The sequence below is a fragment of the Parus major genome, chromosome 15 (assembly GCF_001522545.3).
Source record: "Parus major isolate Abel chromosome 15, Parus_major1.1, whole genome shotgun sequence".
NCBI classification, from domain to species: Eukaryota; Metazoa; Chordata; class Aves; order Passeriformes; family Paridae; genus Parus; species Parus major.
This window is the reverse complement of record NC_031784.1, coordinates 1,902,789-1,923,720: the sequence shown is the minus strand read 5'-3', so window position 1 is coordinate 1,923,720 and position 20,932 is coordinate 1,902,789. Positions and strand designations below refer to the sequence as shown.

At 51.3% G+C, this 20,932-nt stretch overlaps 1 protein-coding gene across 11 annotated transcripts in view; it reads right to left on the bottom strand.

The window, feature by feature from the left end:
- The window catches only part of NCOR2 (nuclear receptor corepressor 2), a 225,921-nt gene that overhangs the window by 83,299 nt on the left and 121,690 nt on the right, over nucleotides 1-20,932 (bottom strand). For 10 of the 11 annotated variants that reach the window (XM_015644014.3, XM_015644018.3, XM_015644019.3 and 7 more), the window contains exons 7-9: nucleotides 16,124-16,180; nucleotides 11,314-11,366; nucleotides 2,766-2,832 (exon numbers count right to left, since the gene is read on the bottom strand). In XM_015644014.3, the coding sequence (XP_015499500.1) occupies nucleotides 2,766-2,832; nucleotides 11,314-11,366; nucleotides 16,124-16,180 (177 nt within the window). Of the gene's footprint in view, nucleotides 1-2,765; nucleotides 2,833-11,313; nucleotides 11,367-11,495; nucleotides 11,556-16,123; nucleotides 16,181-20,932 lie in introns of those variants that run through there. The other variant, XM_015644021.3, reaches the window with a different exon arrangement.

Sequence of the window (20,932 nt, the reverse complement as noted above, 5' to 3'; positions counted from 1 at the left end):
TTTATCCAGAATTCCTCTTCTAAGTAACTGGCATTTGAAGATGGAAAAAGCAAAACATCAATGTCACGCTGCTGATTGTCCAGAGCTCACACCCTGGCAGCAGGGCAGCAGTACCAAAGCTTCCCCCTCGCCCAGCTCTGCCCTCCAGAGCACGGCTTCCTAAGGGACTGGCTGAGCATTTCCTTAACTCCCACCCACGCAAAATCCAAACCCCACTGCAGCTGGGCTGGGCTGCAGCATCCCCAGCCAGCGCTCCTTGCTCCAGCTGGGACACACGCTCCCTGCAATCTCCTGCATCCTTCAGAAGCCAAGATTACAGGCACCTTACAGCACTGCGAACTCCTCAGATCATCACAGCTCCACCACCAGGAGAAGCTCCTGGTCAGGCACTTCAGGAACAGAAGCATCTATTCCTTCTCCAGGCTTCCTCAGAGCAGCCCTAAGCGTGTCCATTCCTGAGCAGCCATCTGTGCTGGCTTTCAGCATGGGTGCCCCCTTGCTCCCCTCCCCGGCTGGGCTCAGCAGCCCATCAGCCTCTCAATCACACCAGTAAGTGATAGCGAGCCAAATCGGACCTGACACGCCTAGCTAAAAATGGATGAATAGTAACGCCGCCGTAGCAGCTGAAGGCAGCTTGTGGGCTGTGCCAAGCCCGAGCCCTCCTGCAACCCACGCTCTCACAGCTCCAGGGAACGGAGCAGCACTCTGGAGGGGAGGAGAAGAGCCAAGGTGACAGGAGGAACCAGTCCAATTCCCTTGCAAGCCCCGTGGTTTTCTTTCCTTGGCTGATGGAGACAAACCTCTCACACCCAGAACAGCTCCCTTCATTCCTTCTCTGCATCACCACCCCGATGGCAATTAAATATCTTCTGCTGTGTTGCCCTCAGTGGAAATGGGAGGAAGCCTTGTGGATCCTCTGGGATGGGGCTCTCGGGGCTGGACCCTGTGGCGACCGAGCTCTGACCCTGCTCCAGCAAGCCCCAGGCAGCAACAATACCCCAGAAAGTAAAAGAGCCAGAAAGAAACGCTGGCATGTGGATGGGCTTTGCTAAAAATAGGGTCTGCTACAAAATAGGCAGAAAAATAGCTAAGCATACCCATTTTGCAAACAGAATCAGCAAATGTATTCACTTTGCAAATTCAGCAACCGTATGTTGCCTATTTTGTAGAATAGGCAAAATGCTTCCCTAAACTGAAAAATCCCCTTTCAAGGACACTGAATAAACTGGCTGGCAGAAATTCACCTATTTTGCATGACAGGCGACTTTACTGCAAGTCGTATTTTAGGAACAGTGCTCTTGCAGCCTAATTAAACCTTTTCCCCCAGCTCCTTGATATTCACACAGAGCAACTCACTCTAGGTTTAGCACAGTAACCAGCCATTTCCACCAGAAAGCAGTTCCTGGGCACTTCCCTCCTGCTTCCAACAAAACCACATGATGCTCTGCAATCCCTTTTTTTTTGAGGAAGGGAATATTGACCCACTTCCCACCACGCCGAAGTCCTCAGCTGCAGGAGGGGAGGTGCCCAGAGCAGCCCTGACTGCTGTGCCACATCCTGATGGAGTTGTAAGCCCTGTAGCCCCTTGCCCTGGGAGAAGTTTTATCATGGACAAGTCTAAATGAACACATATTTGGACATGATGGGAGACACAACCATTCCTTGGGAATGCAAGGTCTGTGGCTTTTGGAATACTGGTAGAAAACAGGGGAAAAAAGCTTTAGAAAGGAAAATAATTATTCAAAATAAATTAGAAAATAATATGGTATCTACCTCACAAATGTATGTATTGGAAGTTACTTTTAAAGGTAGAGCCTTCAAACCACTTCCCAGGTTTGTTATTTTGAATATTTCTAACAATTCGTCACGGTTTGGCACTTCTGTCCAGCTCTAAAGACACTGAGAAAATCTGCACCATTGCCAATGCAAGGCACAAACACTGGCTCTCGAGGCTGCCCCAGGACAGAGACAATGAGGCAGGAGAGTATTTACATCTTCCTCATGAAACGTGAGCTGAATCACCCATCACTGAAAGACACTGCAGAATCCACCCTCCTGGTGGGAACCACTGGTTGTTCTGGCATTTCCTCTTCTGTGCTGGCTTTGCCTTCCAGCTCCTGCCGGGAACGACTGCAACTGTCAGCACCGAAAATGTACAAATTCTGTCAAACCCACTTGAACTTTCTCCTCTGGTAACTGCAGACTTTGCAACAAAAGCCTCTGAAGCCTCATAATCACCCCTGCCTTGCCCCTTACCCAACCAAGACCTTTCTCCTTAAAGGTCACTGAAACTCTCGCAGGCAACACTGCCTAGAAACAAACTGGAGCCGAGCTTGAATTTTGTTTTTAACCACAAATTCCTCGAACACTGCTCTGTGGTCAGCTGGAAGGAGGCAGAGCAGCCTCCAGCCCGTTTACCGGAAGCAGAGTCAGCTTGTTTCACACCTCTCTTAGGGTTCAATTACTCACAAAATAGACATTTATGCTGTGAATAGGCTTTCTGAGATCAATGATGGGCTCTGCTGTGATGAAGCCAACCCCACGTGTTTGCTCTGTGGGAGGCACTTGCAGAGGGAGGTGCTGCCTGCAGCAGGCTCGGGGACCTCTCCTTCACATGTTATTTTAAGCAGGAGAGATTCCACAGTAATACAACAGGCAAAGTACAGAGTACCAGCACCTCTCTGCTGGAAAGCATCCTTTTCTTTCTCACATAATAAATTACGCTGTTTTATACATATAAAATAAGGTCTAAGGGAATCACTTACCCACTGTTTGCGCGCATGATTTCTCCTCTTAAAGTATAAAATTAACTTTTTCCGCATTGCCTGGTTTCTGTAAAGAGAGAAAAAAGAGATGAGATCTGATTAACGAGGCGGCTAAAATACACAGCCTGGCTTTCCCCACTCCCAATAGAGTGTGCAGAATCGTTTCCACCTGAACTAGGAATTGCATCAACTTGAGAACAGCAAATGCTCTTATCTCAGACCTCGAGCCAGCTTAGAGAAGGACCAACAAACCTTCTGAGACAGGGAACTTCACCCACATCTGCTGGTAAACCAGGATTAAAGGTGAGAACTAAATTAATAAAGTCCCACTGCAAACCTTCCCCGTGTTCTCAGCATCACACGTGCACAGACGCTCAGCTCTGCATCTACCAGGGGGTCAGGCTGTTCTTTCATTAATTTCACGCTGTTCTGCAAAACCCCAGTGGGTGCCCAAGAGCTGGGGGGCTCAAACCAAGCTCTGCATGGCAGGAGGTGGCACCTCCAAGCAGAGACCACCCTGGGCACCCTGATGGGGATGTTGGCACACACACATTCACCCCTGGGCTCTGAGGCGCTGATAAGGAGGCAGGATCACAGCAGGGCTTGCAGCACTTATCTCCTGACCTCTTGCTTCCTTGAAGCCATGCCCAGAAAAGCTGCAAACAACCAGCCCAGGGGAGTTCAGCAGAATTAGGACCTCGAGGGGGAAACCGGCCACCACAACCCAACCACCCCGGCGTCTGCCCAGACACCGCCTCGCTTTCTTCTTCTTTCTACTTTCTAAAGGCAGCGTGAAATAAATGCTCAAAGAGAAGCAGAACAGGAGCAGAGCGGAGCTGAAAAGGCTGCAGGAGCTCCCAGAGCCTGGATGAGCCCCAGAGCTGAGCTCCTGTGGTTGTTCCTGCTGCTAATATTCACAGCAATAAAATCTCTAGGTAAAAGGTAGAGACCAGGGGCAAAGGAGTTTCCTTAAGTCTTTTATCCCGATTAAAGGCAGAGCTGCAGTGTGTAATTACTGATCAGGAGCTTAGCAGTCTCATGGAGGCATGTTCTGTGGGATTTAGCTGAGTGAAGAGACACCCTTGCTGCTTCCTCATTCCCCTCCTGTGTGGTGAGCACGAAGGGAAAAAACACCGTCCTCCCCTTGTAAATCCCTCAGCACAATTAGCAGCTAACGGGATTGTTTGGGAAGGGGCAGAAGGCCCAGCTCACTTAGAGAGAAACAGGAGCAGTCCTGGCTAAGTTTAGGAATGGAGAACATTGCAGAAAGCATGGATATTTTTCCCTTTTTAAACTCTCTTCCTGCTTCAGCACTGAGCCATGCATGGGCCCTCACAGGAACACAGCGATCCCACAGCAAGCGCTGCCCTGGCAGCCACAGGTGCAGCACTTGTTTGCCAGCCCCAGCTCCTCACCTGCTCCTGCATCCCTTCCCATCACACACAGTGAGCTTTCCTCAGCGGCCCCAGCGCCGTGTGGTGCCTCAGTGGGCAGCAAACCCTCCCGCAGAGACCCCGTCAGACACGTTTCCTTCCAAGGCTTCAGCTCTTTGTGAGGGTCACCGTGCCCAACAAACACATTCCCGTTGTTTGTTTATTCCTAACTCTCATGGAAGCTCTAACACAAGGAAACCTTTGGGGTGGTGCTGATGACGAGGACGTGTGGGAGGGTCCCCAACAAGGGCTCATGGATTGGGGCCAGCCCAGCTCGATCAACCCCTGCCCTCCCCATGCGGGCCTGGGTGGCATCCAGGAGCTTTGACACGCTGCTGCTGGATCTGCTGCACAAGTTCTTAGAAAACAGGAGAGCAAATGAAGGAAATCAGCAGCTCTTACGCAGCTGATGGGCTGCCTTGAGCTGTGCATCATGGCTGACCTTGAAAGTGCGAATACAAGCGAAGGCTTAATGGCTCTGCAGCTGCAAAAATCAGGAATGCCTTGAAAGCCAGTGTATGTTTACCACCACCAAGGCTGAAGTAATCAAAGAGTGAAAGGATTACAACAACAACAAACCCCCTCATGCCCTGAATGTTTTTGCCACTTTATCTTTTTGTTTTGCTTTGTTTTTGCATAAGGTCAACCTTTCAAAGGTTAATACAATCTTGGTAAATATAAATAGGCTTCACAGTTTATCTTGCTCCACGTACTGCTGTTACTTAGAAACCGTTTTGCAGCGAGGTTAATTCGGGCCACGTGTCTCCCAAGCACACGCTGTGCTCCCTGGGCAAATCAGGGAGCAAACACAACTGCTGTGCACAGGGGAAGGTGAGGGCTGGCAGCTGGGCACCGAAATAACCACTCTGGAGTGGCACATGGCAAAGGCTGCTGCTGCAAGGTGCCAGCTCTCCTCCCTTCTCCTCCTCCCCTGCCTGAGTCCTGCGGTTTTCTGGGCATGGATGGAGATCTGAACTGCACAGGGGTGAAGAAATCAGGCAGCTCCCAGGCAGGAGGAACGGGCGCTCCTTAGATAAAGCAACAGTGACTCTTGTGGGCAGCCTAAAGTATTGCTGGGCTGGCATGTCACACCACTCGAGCTCCCTGCCTTATCCTCAGCAGTGTCCCTGAGGACTGGGAGGCTGGGACAGACACAGAGCCCCCCCTGCCTCTGGTGAGCTGGTGTTTGGAGGCTGCCAGATGGCACATCCCCATCCCTGTGGCTGACAATTCATCTACTGGATGGAGCCCACCTCCATCCCTGACTTCCCTGTGTTGCAGAGCTCATCCTCTTCTCCCTGCCCCAGTGCCCCACACAGGAGCACAGTTCTCAGAGCCAGTCTCCAAAAACAAGTGAAACCCATCTCCCACTCCCAGCAAAGCTCCCACTACTGTAGGAACAGCTGCTTCCACCTCCACTGGCTTGGCCCAAGGTAGCTTTTGTTTCATGTCTTTCACAATGGAGCCAGTCAAGGAGAGAACCTGTAGCTCTGACTTCTGAGTTACTTGGCACGGCTCCACACCAAGGACTTGGCCACGATCCTTCCGGAGGCTGCGATATTGGAAGGATGTGTGTGCACGCCTGCGTGGTGTGTACCCACGTGTGGACCCTGCCAAAGCCCTGGGATAAGGCTCCCAAAGGACACAAAGAGCTGATGCACGGCAGCACACCTGGCCAAGCCTGTGGAGACCTTCAACTGGTGCAAGACGAGATGAAAGGAAGTTTGCAATTTGAGCAAAACTAATCAGGGGTATTTAATTACACAGGAACGTCTTTCATCAGCCAGAGCAAACAAAGCAGGGACCAAACTGCAAAGAGTGGTGGGAAGAAGGCAGCCAGCAGCTGGCAAAGCCATTGTACAGCAATGGATCCCACGGGCAAGGGTAGGAAACTGAGGAAGCTCCAGCCAAACAAAGCACAGGGAGACGAGAGATCTGCAAACCAGGAGGCCTGAGGAGCACAGCAAGAATGCTCTGAGGTGAAACCAGCCTAGAGGCAATGGAGACCAAACCAGTTCTGCCCTCCCCCCTGCTCCTGTGCGTGGAAGGATCAGCATCCCAATCTGCAGCTCAGGGCAGTCACTGCTTCCCTCTGGCCACAGGGCTCCCTGCAGCGAGGGCAGGGAGCAGCTCACCCTGCTCACAGGTCACTGCACTCATTCCCTGGCTTGCTCTGAAGTGGTTGGAGCACACAGCTCCAGCTGCTTACACACTGTAACCTACTAACCCCAAGGCAGGGCACGCTTCTGGAGAGCCAGCTGTTCAGAGCAGCTCCTTGCAATATTTAGAAACACTTTCTGGGGAAGAAAAGCAAAGCAGATCTTTAGTTACTTACCCCTGAGCCCCTGGGCACTGGGATGGACTAAACCCCCAGCACCATCAGTGCCTCTCAGGGTGAAGTGGCAGAGGTTTATAACTCTGGCAGGCTGTTGGTGACAGAAACACCTCTGCCTTGCCCTGAAGCCAAGCTGACACCATGAGCCCAAGTGTTGCAAGGCAGTCCCCCCCAAACCAGTATCGGCTTTTTACTGGCAAGAGGAAGAAGCAGAAGGTAGCAGTGTGTGTCTCCATCATTTAGTAATTCATCACTAGGTAATCTGCTGCCTTGGTGCATGCCAACAGAGAATAAAAGAGATGAGAAACCTTGAATGGGATGAGCAGGGAGCTGCTAGGTGAATTTCTAATGAGGAAAATGTCTACAAGCACTAATAAAAAGACCTGAAAGAGAATGCATTAGTAATGACAGGGTTTGAAAGAACATTTGTGTTACATGTCAGGCTTCAACTATGAATTTAGAGGCAATCCACTGCTACTAAATCCCCTAAACAGCAAGTAATGAAAAGATGACTTAAATTTCCCAACGTGACAAGTGATTTGGAAAGCCACAGTTTGAGATTTTCAGAAGACAGCTGTTCTGCTCTTTTGGGGGGGCACTTAGAAAACAAAAAGAAATTCAGAAGCCCTGAAACCTCTCTGAAAATCCTGACTTCAGATTTTGATTCTGCAGAGGCAGATTTCCTGCCCTCTCCCCAGGAAGCTCTCAGCTGCAGACAGTAACCCAGATGTGCAAATATTAACAGTGCTCAGCTCTGCTGCTGCTGGATCTGGGCACGTGAGAAAACCCAAATCACACCAAGCCCTCCATCTGTTTTAACTATACATTCAGAGAGGTTCTCCAACACCCCTCTCAGCATCTTGAGGGGACACAGCTTGGTTTCACCCCAACATTCCTGAATTTCAGTGTAAAGCAAAGAGGAAGTTCTTGAAGCGGAGGCTTAAAGCAAACCCTGTGAACAGCACCTCGCATGCACTTACCCTGAGCTATTCACTTTGCTTTTTGTCTGCTTTTTCAAGGCTCAGGGAAGCTCACATTTTGCTTTCAAATACAAGTCTTACAGAATATGATTGCAAGATGACTGCTTTGGGAAAGGGGGGAGGAGAGTCCTGCCGGGCTGTTTTTCATGGCTGACCGAGCAGGAATCTCCTGCCGTGGAGACGAAGGCCCCCTTGGAGAATATCTCTTCAGACAGACAGCAGGTAATTGATCCTGCTCATGTGAACAACATCTTGTCATTTTTCAAACACTTGGAGGAAAGAAGGTTAATATCTTTGGAGCCAGAGCCTGGGGAATACGCAGAGTCACTACAGTGGCAGGGTGGGAAGGGCAGCTCTCATGCTCGTACAAGCAGCTGGCAAAGCACTGAAATAAAGGCCTTGACCAGAGGCACTGGTGCTTCACTGGTGCACCAGCATATTCTGTATTTGTTGTGTGTCATCAAAATGTAGAAAAAGGGTCTTTGTAGCCTCCCCAGCTGATGCAGAATCACTCGAGTGGATTCCATCTGTGCTCAGGGATGTGATGCATCTTCAAGAAACTTTTCAGTCTGTTGCAAAGCCAGAAAATTCTCACCTTTAAAAAACAGCAAGGGCCAAGCCAGCCACAGGGGCAAAGCTCACTCCATCCCTGTGAAATGAGGGCACCAAATGCCATCTTGCCCTCCTCTTTCTTGATGAGGGAGTGGCAGAGCCCTTCTCTCCAGCAACACAGACATTTCAAACAGAAAGGACACGGTCCCATCAAAGGTAGGTCAAGTCTTTGGAACAAACCACTCAAGGGTGCCTTGGATCCCGCAGCAGATGTAGCATACAAAATTAACCATGTTTGCTCGAAGCCTGCACTCACAGGTGAACCAAAGGGACCGTGCAGACGAGGAAGGGAGCACAGCCAGGCAGCTAAATAGGACTTAAAAGCTTTTGAAGCTGCAAACACTGGAATGAACTGGGGCATGAAATTAATTTTAACTGTACTGAATAGGAGACAGGCCATAAAACTCCATGAATATAAGAGACCGGTAACATTTTAGTAAGAGTAGAAATTCTCCTGGTAACTCCCCAGTCAGCTCTATTAGCATACGTGACTCATCCCAGCTGAAAAGCAAAGCAAACAAGAAGGGAGAATTAAATGAGTGTTGCAAGGCAGAGAGTATAGCTGTGGAGAAATCGAGGAATCCTGGCTTTCTGATATTCAAATGCCTTCCCACTGACACTTGCAAATATTCAACTGAGAATAAAAAATTGACACTAAGAAGCGTTTAAAAACAAAAAAAACAAAGCTATAAAAGGTATTTCTGACAATAACAGCCTGGCCATCTTGTGCCCATGAGGCTCCAAACCAGCTTTGCATGGGGGCAGTTTCCATTTGGCACAACACAGCCAGGATGCAAGTATGGATTTGTGGACAGAACACAACCCAGATGATTTTCCAGCAATCTGCCAAAAGGTTTTTTCATCATGGCTAAATTTGCATAGGGTGAAGCTGTTCTGGAGAATCTGCATCCAATTACACCTTGGCAAAATATAACCTGTGGTGTCCTGGCAGCTGTCCTGATGCTCTAATGCATCTGGCTGGTGTCTCCAGCACCCTGAGGATTTACTCTGTCTTCTATGGAAACAGCCACCTCCAGGCTATGGAGCAGAAGCTGCTCTTCTGGAGCAGAAAGGCACAAACATATTAAGGACAAGGCAAAAACCAAAAAATATCATCAAATTCAGCTTGTGGAGAAGTTGTATATCAGATGTGAATATCCAAGTGTAACTTGGTCAAAACAGAGAAGTCCAATATTTTTTGCTCTTGGTCAAAAGACCCTGAATCATTTGCTTGGAAGAATCACTAAAATCTTGATTTCCTATCTGCCTCCCAAGCATCAGAATGTCCTTTAATGTGCAGCATGGATGGAGAGATAGAACAAAAGACACACCAATTTCTCTGCATGTCCACCAACAAGCAGTGAAGTGCAGACCAGATCCAAGGACCTCCAAGGCAGACCAACGGCCAAAACCAGCCAACATCTGGAGCCCAGATTGCTCAGGGGCCTTTCACTGACCTAGATCTGTAGCTGGCATCAATAACCAGCTGAAGGCAGCTAATTGCCAGGTTTCTGGAAGGAGGAGACGGAGGCTTTTCATTAAAATGTGTGGTTTCCTTCCCGTATTTTTGCAGCATTAATCACAGTGAACATTAACCCCAAGCCTGCCTGTTCCAACCTCTCCTTGGTCTGTCACTGCCACGTGGGGACTGTCACTGTCTGGGGTGGGGATAACCCTGCAGATGCCTGCAGAGGCAGGGATGGAGGGGAACACCTGCTCTGCTGGCTGGTTTGATGGGGCTCCACCTCTTACCAACAGTTTTACTCCTGATCTACGCTGTCAGCTCCCTCTTGTTTGTGCCTGTCTTTCAGGCAGCAACCCAGGACAGGAAATGGTTTAAATCACAGGAAAATGTGATCACAAACCCACAAATATTGGCAGGGGAATGGAGAGTGGGTGAAGTATCTGCATCTACTTTTAACTCATTCTTTCAAGGACAACACTAGTGATCAGCTTGAAATTGTCACCTTCAGCACCTGCCCTGGGATGGGTGTGAGGCCCTTCGAGGCAAGAGAGGGTCCCCAGGAGCTGGTGACTTCCACACCCCATCACAACCAGGGGAGAGGCACAACCAGTGATGCAGAGAGCACAGCACGTCCTTGGGCCACACAAGAGGGTTTATCAATCATCAGGGACCCCCAGAACTGACAGGGACCCCCAGAACTGACAGGGACCCCTGAGCCTGGTGGGAGCCACGCTGGGTTTGAGTGTTTTGCAGTGCATTGCGAGGATGACACAGGAAGCTCTGGGTGGAGCAGGAACGGAGCAGGGCCTGGCAGCGAGCAGTGGGGTCACGTCACCAAATCCTCCCCCCTGCAGCCCTTGGGGACACAGTGCCCCTAAACACTGCCACCTCCTACCATGCCCCCCTAGAGCAAAGATATGGGAATTTTTCCCTTCTAAACCCCCGGGATCAATTAACATACCGCTGAAAAGCAAGAGATTATTAACTTTTGTTAATAGATTATTAAAGATGATTATCACCAGCTGACCGAGCTGGTACCAAAATAGACACGCTGCAGGCAGCTCAGAGCAATCATCAGTTCATTCAAGGCAGATAAAAAAGTTTCAGATCTGGTTTGACTATTTAAATTTCCAACAATAATCACAATTATCGCTATTCTCATTATCTGTTATAGTTCTTCTATGTTCAGGAAGTCACTGTGGTTATTAAACACATGCTGATGATTAAATCATGTATTGAGGTGATAAGTCAAATTAGATGATTGCTAAGTCTCAGTAAGTATCTTTGAAATAACCAGTTGTTATTAGACATTCAAGAGGTCCTTCATGAAAATCTAATTGTAATTGCAACTTTTCATTTTACCTCATCTTTCTCGCATGCAAACACACACACACACACAGAGGCAGCTGATTTCATATTTCAGTATGGGTGAAACACAGAAGAAAGTACTTAAGGTAAGTGTTGTCTGGGAAAACATCAAGGACCCACATCCACCCCACCCCGAGAAAATCAAACAGCACCTTCAGCATCCACCTTAAGCTACAGCTCCTGACTGCTGAGCTCCTGGAGCTGGTTTGTGCTTCAGGCACCCAGAGCAGCTCTAATCGGATGCTCACAATTCCTTGGCAGTTTTAATTGGGGTCTAGGAGCAAGCTGGCACCCCTCCTGCTCCATTCTACTGCCCAACCTGACATTTAAAATAGCTTTATTGCCACATACTTACATTTTAATGTTTTCATGGTACTGCCTGGTGTCTGAAGGCTGGTTGTATAACGGCTGAAATAAATAAGAGAAACGAAGGCATAAATGGTAGGCTCTGACATTTAGAAAGTTCAACCCATCCGAAGTGCCGGTGGCCCGGTGCAGGTGCCCAGCCCGTGTCCCCAGCCCCGCTCCCGGCCGTACTGGAGGCTGCTGGCTCCCGGCAGCGCCGCTCGAGTCGCGGAGCATCCCGGCTCAGCCCGTGGGAGGGCAGGCAGCGCCCGGGCGAGCTGGCTCACAGCGAGCGATGCGCGGCGGCCGCCAGATCAACGCGGCACGGCGAGTACGTGGCTGTTATTCACCGATTAAAAAACGCACTGCGCCTCGGAACATATGACACGGGGGAGGCGAGGGGAAAGCGGGGCTCGGGGAGCGGGAAGAGACAGTCTGTGAGCTGTGAGTTGTTATGTCTACGCGCTAAAAGCCTGCCTGAGCCCTCCCCGGGAGCCAGGCACAGGCAACTGCAGGCAGGACAAGTGTTTGTCCCCGGGGCTTCCAGCACTGCCAGGTCCCCAGGCTTGTCAGCGCAGTCCCCCAGCAGCCCTGAGGACAGCGATGCTCAGGAGGGGCAATGGGGCTCCAGCAGATAAATGTTTCCCCAGGGTTGCTCTGCACCCCACACCCTCAGTGGGGATAAGGCAGGGATCTCCATCCATGGACAGTCAGGAGAGTTGGATCCATCCCTGGTCACTGCCTTGCTGCCTCTGCTTTCCCAGGGATTTACCCTTGGGAACCTGGAGGCTCCCACCTCTGGAAGGGAGAGATGCTACAGAGACCAGGCTCAATCCCACCCATTGTGATTGACAGCTCAGCAGACACTCCAGGGGCTGCCACCAGTTGTGTCCACATCTGCAGGCTGACAAGGTGCTCAGGATTAAGCCCTTCAACACTTCTACTCATTGTCTTCAGCTGCTGTGGATTGCTTGCCATAGCCCAACCATCACCTAAAGAGCACAGCTCAGTCTGACCACAAAAACATCACCAAGTACTGAAGCAGTTCATCCACAAACCTTCCCCAAACCAGCTGCGAGCATTTAACATCTGTGACCAAGACAGGCAGAGGGACACGGGATGGCCTGGTTGGAGGATCCATCCTGACCATGGATCCACACACCAGCTCACCCTTCTCCTGTGGTCAATAGGGCTGAGGCTGTGCTTTGGGTCTGCCTGAGTTCATCTCAGATTAAACACAGGAAAAGAGCAAAACATGTGCTGAGCATCTGCTCAACCAGGTGAGCAGCACTGGAGGCGACAGGATGCATAAACAAAGGGTCCTTTCCCCCTCCAGTCTGAAGAAGGTGTTACTCCCACATCCTCTGTGCTATCTCCCTATCACCATCACAGGTGCTTGGCACAGAAGCTTGTTTTTCCACACAGCCTGTTTCTACTTCTCTGTAAAACACAGATTCTGCTTCACCACTCTGCTGCCACAGAGGACAGCCACATCAATCCGCAGAGAACAGAGACTGTGTGTAGCTCTCCCCACTCCATCTCACCGCACCAGCAGGCCATCAGCTTCTCTTTCCGGCTGCCCTTGGACGTGTCCCTGCTCTCTGTGAAAGCACACGTAATCCCCAGGCGGAAGGGGCACGCAGAGACACGTAATCCCCAGGCAGACAGGCACGGGGAGATGAACCGCCGTGTTCCAGGAGGGACGCAGCGCTGACGGCAGGGTCCAGGTGTCTGTCTGTCTGTTACCTGGTGAGGGGGTGACGGGCTGAAAGTCTGCCAGGAGACACCTGGCCACCCTGTGCTGGCACAGCCAGGGCAGATGAGAGGGATGAGCAGGTCCTTGTGCTCAGTGGTGTCTCTTCCCCAGGGGTGCTTCTACCACGAATCCTCTCAGATCTGCTGGGTCGACTCCAGGCTCAGAGCTGGCTGTGCACTTCACGCTTGGAAAGCTCAGAGGAACACAGACATCCGTCTCATCACGTAGCTTGAGAGAGGCAGGTCTGCACCACACACTGAAGAAACAGAGCTGCAGCTCCAGAGCGTCACATCCTCAGTCACCCTGGAAAGCTGGAGCAACTGCTGGGAGGCCTTGAGCAGTGACTGTCTTTTGGAACAGGACTGCAGGAACTGGAAATACTGAGAAATAAGTGTCTCTCCTCCCTTCTTGCTTGTAAATATCAAAGCAAAGAAGCTTTCATGTTGCAGGTCACAAAGACCTTCCTCCTGGGAGAAGCAGTGGAATTAACACTTTTGTTTGGACCTGAGTTAGAAAACGCTCTCGTGCACATGGACATTGCAGATGCCCTGATGCCAACCAGCTGACTAAAAGCTAATGATTCCTCTCCACTACAATCTATAAATTATCTGAACACTTAAGAGTCTTAGCTAGCAAACCTAAGTGTTAGCAGACAAGCACTGGGACACATCACTTTGAAAGAAATGCCCAAACACTCAGAAATATGAAATTCTGGGACCCAAACCCAAGATCCACATGACACCAGCAACTCAAAGAGATTTCTATCTGCACAATGGCCTCAGCACCATAACTCAGCCCAGGCAGTGAATGAAGCCCAGGAGACAAGTTCTACTTACCCACAGAGAACTTACAGACTAAATACTTAAACTTTATTCTCAGCGGGGCAGGGACTGAGAAACAGCATCTTCCTTCAGAGCCATCCACAACTCCTAATTCCACATTTCTCAGTAAGCAAGCAGAAGTAAAGCTCACTGGTCAGATAGGTAAGGTGATGTTTGAAACATACCCAGTGTTTCTCCAGGGTTAGGAACATGTAATGTATTTCTCTGGATGATGACATTTTAGAAAGGCATAATTGCAATGTAAAACTACTACTGGAAAAGCCCTGGGTTTACTGAAAGCTTTTTAGAAATAAAACAGAATGAAAGGTCTCAATTGCTTTCTGGACACTCCAGGGTTCAGATTATGCATCCCAAAAACATTCCTCCCGGGGGAAAACATGCAGACATTTTTTAAATGGTACCATTACACTGCAAGGATGAAATGAGCAGAGCCCTGGTTTACTGAGTCACAACCTCCTCCTGACCCAAAAGGGAGCACCAGCTTCCAAACTGCATCCCTGCTTCCCAGAAATCCCTGAACTCCTGCTCCAATCTGCCAGCAGCACCCAGTACTGGTGCCATGACCAACCAATTCCCAGCACAACCTCTCACCTCACCCCATGAGCTCTGGAACACTGCCTGGCACTGAGCCAGCAGGCATCCAGCACCATCACTGCTCCAAAGGCACCAGCCAGAGCTCTCTGAGCAGCCAGAACGGGACATCCCAGCACGGCTGACAGCAACACACAACCCTGCTGGTGACAGCCACGCCTCTCCCTGCAGACACTGGCACCAGGATGCTCAAGCTCCCTGTAAGAGACCCGTGGGCTGTGGCAGCTCCAAGGCTGGAGTATGTGGTGTGTGACATGGTGGAGCAGGATGAGCACTGGGCAGAGCATGCTCTTCTTCCCAGAGCTGCTTCCTCTCCAGCTCAGAAGAAGCTGTGACTATTCACTGTCTCTGGTGGGCTGTTGGCAGGTCCTGGGCACTGCTGTGCCTCTCCCAGGGCAGATGGACCAGACAGCCTGCAGGATGCACACACAGCCCAGCTGGGTTTTCTCAGTGAGGTTTCCCCTTTTCCCCTGCCCTCCGGTGAGTAAGGCACAGAGACAGAGGAAAGGTTTGCACTGGGCTCTGTTACAGCCCCCACCATGCAGTGCCAACAACAATCTGAAATAAGGAAAAACAAAGGGAAAAAAAACCCCAAACAAACGAGGGAGGAGGAAGGAATGGAAATGCAACATCTTCCGGATGAGGAAGCACCAACCCTGGGCACTGCCAATCTTCAGAGCAGAAAGAGCAAAGGGTTTGAGCCTGGTGACTCAGAGGAATAATAACGAGTGTTACCTCCCCAAGAAGGAAGTGGGCTTTGTCACGTGTGACCTCTCCCTTTTGCACAGGGGAAGACAGCAATTAGTACCACCCCCACAAGGCAAGTGCAAATTACAGCTGTCGAAGCCTGTGAGCTGCCTGCTCCCATCTCATACAGACGGCTCCCTCCACTGCATCCCACGGCTGCTGCAAAGCAGATTCCCTGTCAGACTGGGTCTGGTCCTTCCCACAGCATCACTGCCAGCGCGCCCTTCTCCAGCACTCAGCCCCCAGGGGGTTGTTTCCAGCTGTCCCTCCAGCAGTCAGTCCTTTGACTTACATATGGATTTTTCCAGATGAGGGAGCAGCTCAAAATTGACAATTTGTTCTGAGTTGTTTTCTCAGCTTCCCTGTGCACGAGAGAGACCGAAATAGAAAGTGTCCGAGTCCTGGTTGTAGCAGCTGCAGCTGGGCTGTGCTCACAGAGCACCCTTCAGCATCCTCCTCCGTTTTCAGTGGGTGGGACAGAGGAGAGTCCAAGCACCCATCCCTCCACACAGCACCTCGAGGCTGGCTGACCAGGCAGCAGCCCCACAGCACTGGTGCTGTGTCTGCCACCAGCAGACAAAGCCATCAGCACCCCAAGTGGAGGCAGACTGTGCCAGAGCCCCTTCCACCTCCATCTCCACTGCAGCGCGTGAGGAAGGAGCCAAAGGGTTAAGCCTCTGCGAGGAGGGCTCTGTGTATGTGTCTGCCTGTGTTTCAGTACTCATCTCAGTCACTTTGCTTCCTGCCTTGGTACTGTGCCAGCAAGAGGTCCGAGCCAGCAGCACACTTCCTTCTGACAGACACACACGGGGTGCTGCGATCGCTCACCACCCAGGAACCTCTCCAAAGCTGGCCCAGCTCCCGCAGCCACAGGTAACACTCACCAGCTCCACCTGGGGACCCAGCCCTTCCAGGATCCGGTGGGCAGCCTCCGCCTTCTTCTGCAGGGAGGAAAGGGGAGAAGAAGGAAAAGTTATTTGTGCCATCGGTTACAAGTCGCAGCTCTCCCCTCTGCTAAAAGCACTTCTCAAACCTCCACAGAGCCGTCACAAATCCCATCCCTGCCTGAGAGTGGGTGGAAAGGTTGAGCTCAGCCTCTGGACCCGCAGGAAAAGCCCGTGGGCGAAGGGCTCCGGCACTGGGGTTATCATGACTTTAAAGCATCCGAGCTGTGCCCGGGAAGTGACCCAGATCCCTGACCCCTGTGGGTGCCGGCTCGTGCCCGGTACCTCTGCGCTGCTGCCCTGCCAGGAGGAGGAGGAGGAGAAGGAGGAGGAGGAGGAAGAGGAGGAGGGCGGGCAGAGTGGCACGCACGCAGAGATGCCCTTTCTAGGATTCATCGCTTGACGAGCATGTGATCATTAGAGTTGAGCTGCCCTTGGCTCCTCGTCGTGCTCTGGCTCCCCTCCCCTCCCTGCCGCAGAGGAGCCCTTCCTCGTCCCCTCCCGCCCCTGGCCAGGCTACCTAGTGCTTATTAAAGGCAAAAAAACCACCCAGGAACACGTGTCAGGGGCTGTGCAGTGGTTACTAATTAAACAGGCCTGAAAAAAAGACATGGGTTGGCTGTAGCAGGAGTCTAAATAAAAGATGACATTTTCAGTAAACAGCACTTCCTCGCAAAGCCAGGCTGTTCAGGGGGGTTACTGACAGTCCAATAAATCCAGATCACTGCCTGCTGCCGACACCACGGGCTGAGCCGCTAAAGCCAAATACCTGACAGTGATGGGGATGAGGAGATGGATTTTCAGAGGTTCAGATAAAATAGGTAGTTTTAGCTATTTTGGGGTAAGGGAGAGAGAAAATCCCCAGCTGTCTAAAACAGGGAGCTGAGCCCCAGGCCTGGGGAGCAGGGGTGGGCTGGGCTCTGGGGTCCTGACAGAAGCAGTGGGGCTTGGCAAAGCCTGGGGAAAGTTCCCCCAGGGCAGGGAAGGGATTTCAGCTCCTGGGTCTGGCTCTCCAGCATCAGGCACCTCTCACAGTGTCTCATGGTACAAGAAGTTTCCCAGGACTGTCTGGCCAAAGACTGGCACATGCCCTGCCACTTGCCACCCCATCCACCCCCTTGAAGGGTTTCCAAAAGTTTCATCTCTCCCCCCACCACTGGCAGGTCCTCAAAAGCACTGATGCAGCTGGAGGTGTGCAGACTCCTCACTGGGCCCTTGTGCACCCACACAGAGTCTGATCTGCACAGGAGTGACTTTGAAAGAGTCACCCCAAGCAGCTGCAGGAGTCACCCTGTCCGTGGTGGGGCTGCCCTGGCCAAAACCAGCCCCATCCCAGCTGCAAAGCCTGCAGCAGGTGCCTCACTGCAGCAGGACCAGGAGACACTTCCAGTTCCTGTATTTACAACACTCAGGAGGACACAAAGCTTTTGTGCAATTTAAAAGTGATTTTAAGGATGCTAAGAGAGGGGTAACCAATGTAAGCATGCAGGGAGCCTGCTCTGGCACCATCTCCACACAGGGCAGGCAGCAGCATCCCTTCCTGCTTATCCACAGCACCCCTTGGCACCATCACTGCCCACCTGACTCTGTTACTGGGAATGAGCCAAGCCTGCCCAGGGATCTGCCCCTTGGAAAAATTCATCACACAATGGAGAACTCTGAGCCAGAGCTTAGTTTTTTGGTCTTCACGCGCAGTAAAATCTGACCTTGGAGAACATCAGCACCGTGGCATTAAAAACTCTTACAGAATGAAAACCAGAGGTAAGATTTGCAGGAGAGGAAGGATCATTAAAATTGCTAAAACCCCTCTACAACAGTGGCCAAGGATATGATTTGGCCAATGCCCTCCTGCCTGCCATTGGCTGCTGGTGAGCTGGAGGCATCAGCTTACCAAAAAATTTTTGATGCGTACCTGGGACAAAAAGCAGCGAAATAATTAACTGCATTATGCATAATTATGGGTAGAAGATTGTAGTCTCACTCAAGGCAGACAGTTCCCACCATGGGCCTGTTCTCCTGGGCACCAGCACAGGTGGAAGATGCCCTGGCAGCAGGGATGGCACAGCAAGGGACCGGTGATGCTGCAGGCCCGTGTGTACAATGAGATTAACTTTGAGAAAAAGCTGAGTATATTCAGCTTGCTGCGTTTGCCATGTTTAGACAACTTAATGAGACAAGCCAGAGGCAAACCACCATAGGCAGAACATGTGGCGAATCAAGAAGAATGACATAATTTGTCTTGCATTAACCAACTGCAATGTACACGTCTCCAGAAGGAAAGATCAGGAGGAGAAGCTATTCCGAGCACGTCATATCTTTGTACGTACACAAAGAAATGCCTCTATCTTGAAAGCTGCCCAATTAACACTTGACACCCACTGTAATTGCTGATGCTCCTTGCTGCCTTTATCAGATCACAGCAGCAGCATAACGAGCTGTCTGAAAGGCCTGGCAGACCGAGGTGAGAGCTGGCGGCAGAATTGGGAAGACCATAAAACACCCAGCAGAATGTTCCCACCACACTTGGGCTCATCCCTAAGGACAGACAGACACAGGGAGGTGTGTTCCTGCCTAGGGAGCCAGCAAGCCAGAAGCCTGACTGAAGAATTCATGCAAACCTCAAACTGTTCAGGTACTCCAGGCCCTCCTGCAGCAGCAGGACTTTTGCTAAGGAACATCATCAGTCCTGGTAAATCCTTTCCCTCCCGAAGGCATGGCCACCTAGGACTTGGCTCCAATACTGATTTTGTTAGGAGCATGTTTAGTGATGGGCCCTGCAGAAGAAAACCACAGGGTTCATCCAACATCTGCTGAACGACCCCACCCATGCCTGCATTCCTGCTGTTTAACAGAAGGAAATGTACCAAGAAGCAAACCCAAGCCTTTACCTCTAGTGAGACACACGAAGATCCCACCACTTTTACAGTCCCTCTGCAGCTCCCCAGCAAGCAGGCAAAGACTCTTTTCTTGATCTGGTAGAGAATCCTGAAATATTGCTCCAGCAGTGGAGCAGTGGTGCTCACGAAGGGACCTCCAAGTGCATTTTTGGAGAGATCAATGCCTCAAGAAACATGTCTGAACCAAAAACACCATCGCTATGGGGCCCACAGATTCACAAGGGAGCCCAAAGATGTATCAGACAGCAGCATTTGCCCCTACAGAACCTGCTTCCCCCTGGGCAGGGGCACAGGCAGGCAAATGGAGCTCTTACCCCGGCTCATGCTCCTCCACGGGGCCTGGAGCTAAAGAGATCTTCACCAACAGCAAAAACCTCCCTGCAGACTACAAAAATCTTCATTCTCGCCTGAAGAGCATTTGGCTTCCAAAGCAAACTCCAACCCCTTGCTTTTCCTTTGAAGAAACTTAAAATAGGCTTGGGAGGGGAAAGCAGGCAGGAGAGCAACTTTCCGGCCATGTGAGCTCCCGTGGGGATGACGAGCCAGCCCCACGAGGCAGCGGAGCAACCGAAACCAGAGGAGGGAGAGCCTGGGATTTTGCGTGGGCTCTTCTTAAAGCAAAGTTTAAAAATGGAAGAGAAGGAAACACAGGAGTTATTTTGAGAAAGCGGATCTGAAATTAGGAGGCGGCACTTTCTTGGACCGGCTCCAGCCACGGTTCCATGCAGCACAAAGCTGCTGCAGCTGAACCGTGCTCCTGGGGTTATTTATAGCAACCCGTAGGCAGCAGTGCTGGGGAATGGGAGGGTTTCTATTTGGGACCAGCCATGGCCTGCGCACAGATATGCAAAGCCCTTCCAGAGGCAGGAGGCTGCGCACAGGACGGTGCTGGGAAAGGTTCCCGTCCTGGCACCACATCCCCCGGACAGGCGGGGCTGTGGGAGCAGCACGGCAGAGAGGCAGGCTGGAGTGGGATTTTGTTTAAAACAAAGTTCAGGAGAAGTGTGGCTGGAGTCAGCAGAAATCATGGAAACCCTCGGGCAAGACACCTCTCTGCATGCAGCAGAAAGCAAACAGGATAGCCAAAATATGCTGGGACCAAACCACAACCTGGCAATGCCCGTTCCATAGGGAAAGATTTTCACTCCTCCAGCCACAAGTACTATTTTTTCCTCTCCTTTAAACCTCAGCATGCTCTCTCTGAGATCCAAACCACCCCAGCAATTTGCTGCCCTCCACACAAAGCAGGTGGGATGAGCCCTGGTGTTGTGGAAGGGAAAGCAGCACTCCTCCCTCTCCAGCTCCTGCAGGCATGGCCACCACAGAGCTCTCAGCAGACCAAGAGTGAGTGCCCTCCCCTGGGCTCTCCAAATGCCCTGAGCACCAGGGAACCTTGGCCAGCCTCAGTGGCACGAGCCCAGCCCATCTCACCTGGCCCAGGGGCTGATGCTTTCCAGGGGTGCCCATGGGATGCAGCTGCCTGTGCTGAGCTGGAACCATCTCCCCAGCACACCAGCAGTGACAGCACTGTCCCCAGGGCTGGGGCCAGCACATGATGCACTGGGGGTTACAAATGACTCATCCCAATTGGTAAGAAAACAGAGGAAAATGGTGATGTTGGAGCCATGTGCTCACACCAGTCCCCAGTCACCCCACAGAGCATGACAAAACAACTCATTTTGGTTATCTGCTACTCTCTGCCTTTGGCTCATCACTGCCAGACAGTTTCAGTCCTTGGCTCACTCACACCCTGTCTGGCTGGCCAGGGAGGGAACCCCCAGGCACAGCTGGGTTTCTACTCACACTCTCATCCTGCTCTGCCTGCCTTGTCCCCTTCGAAGGCACACTAAGG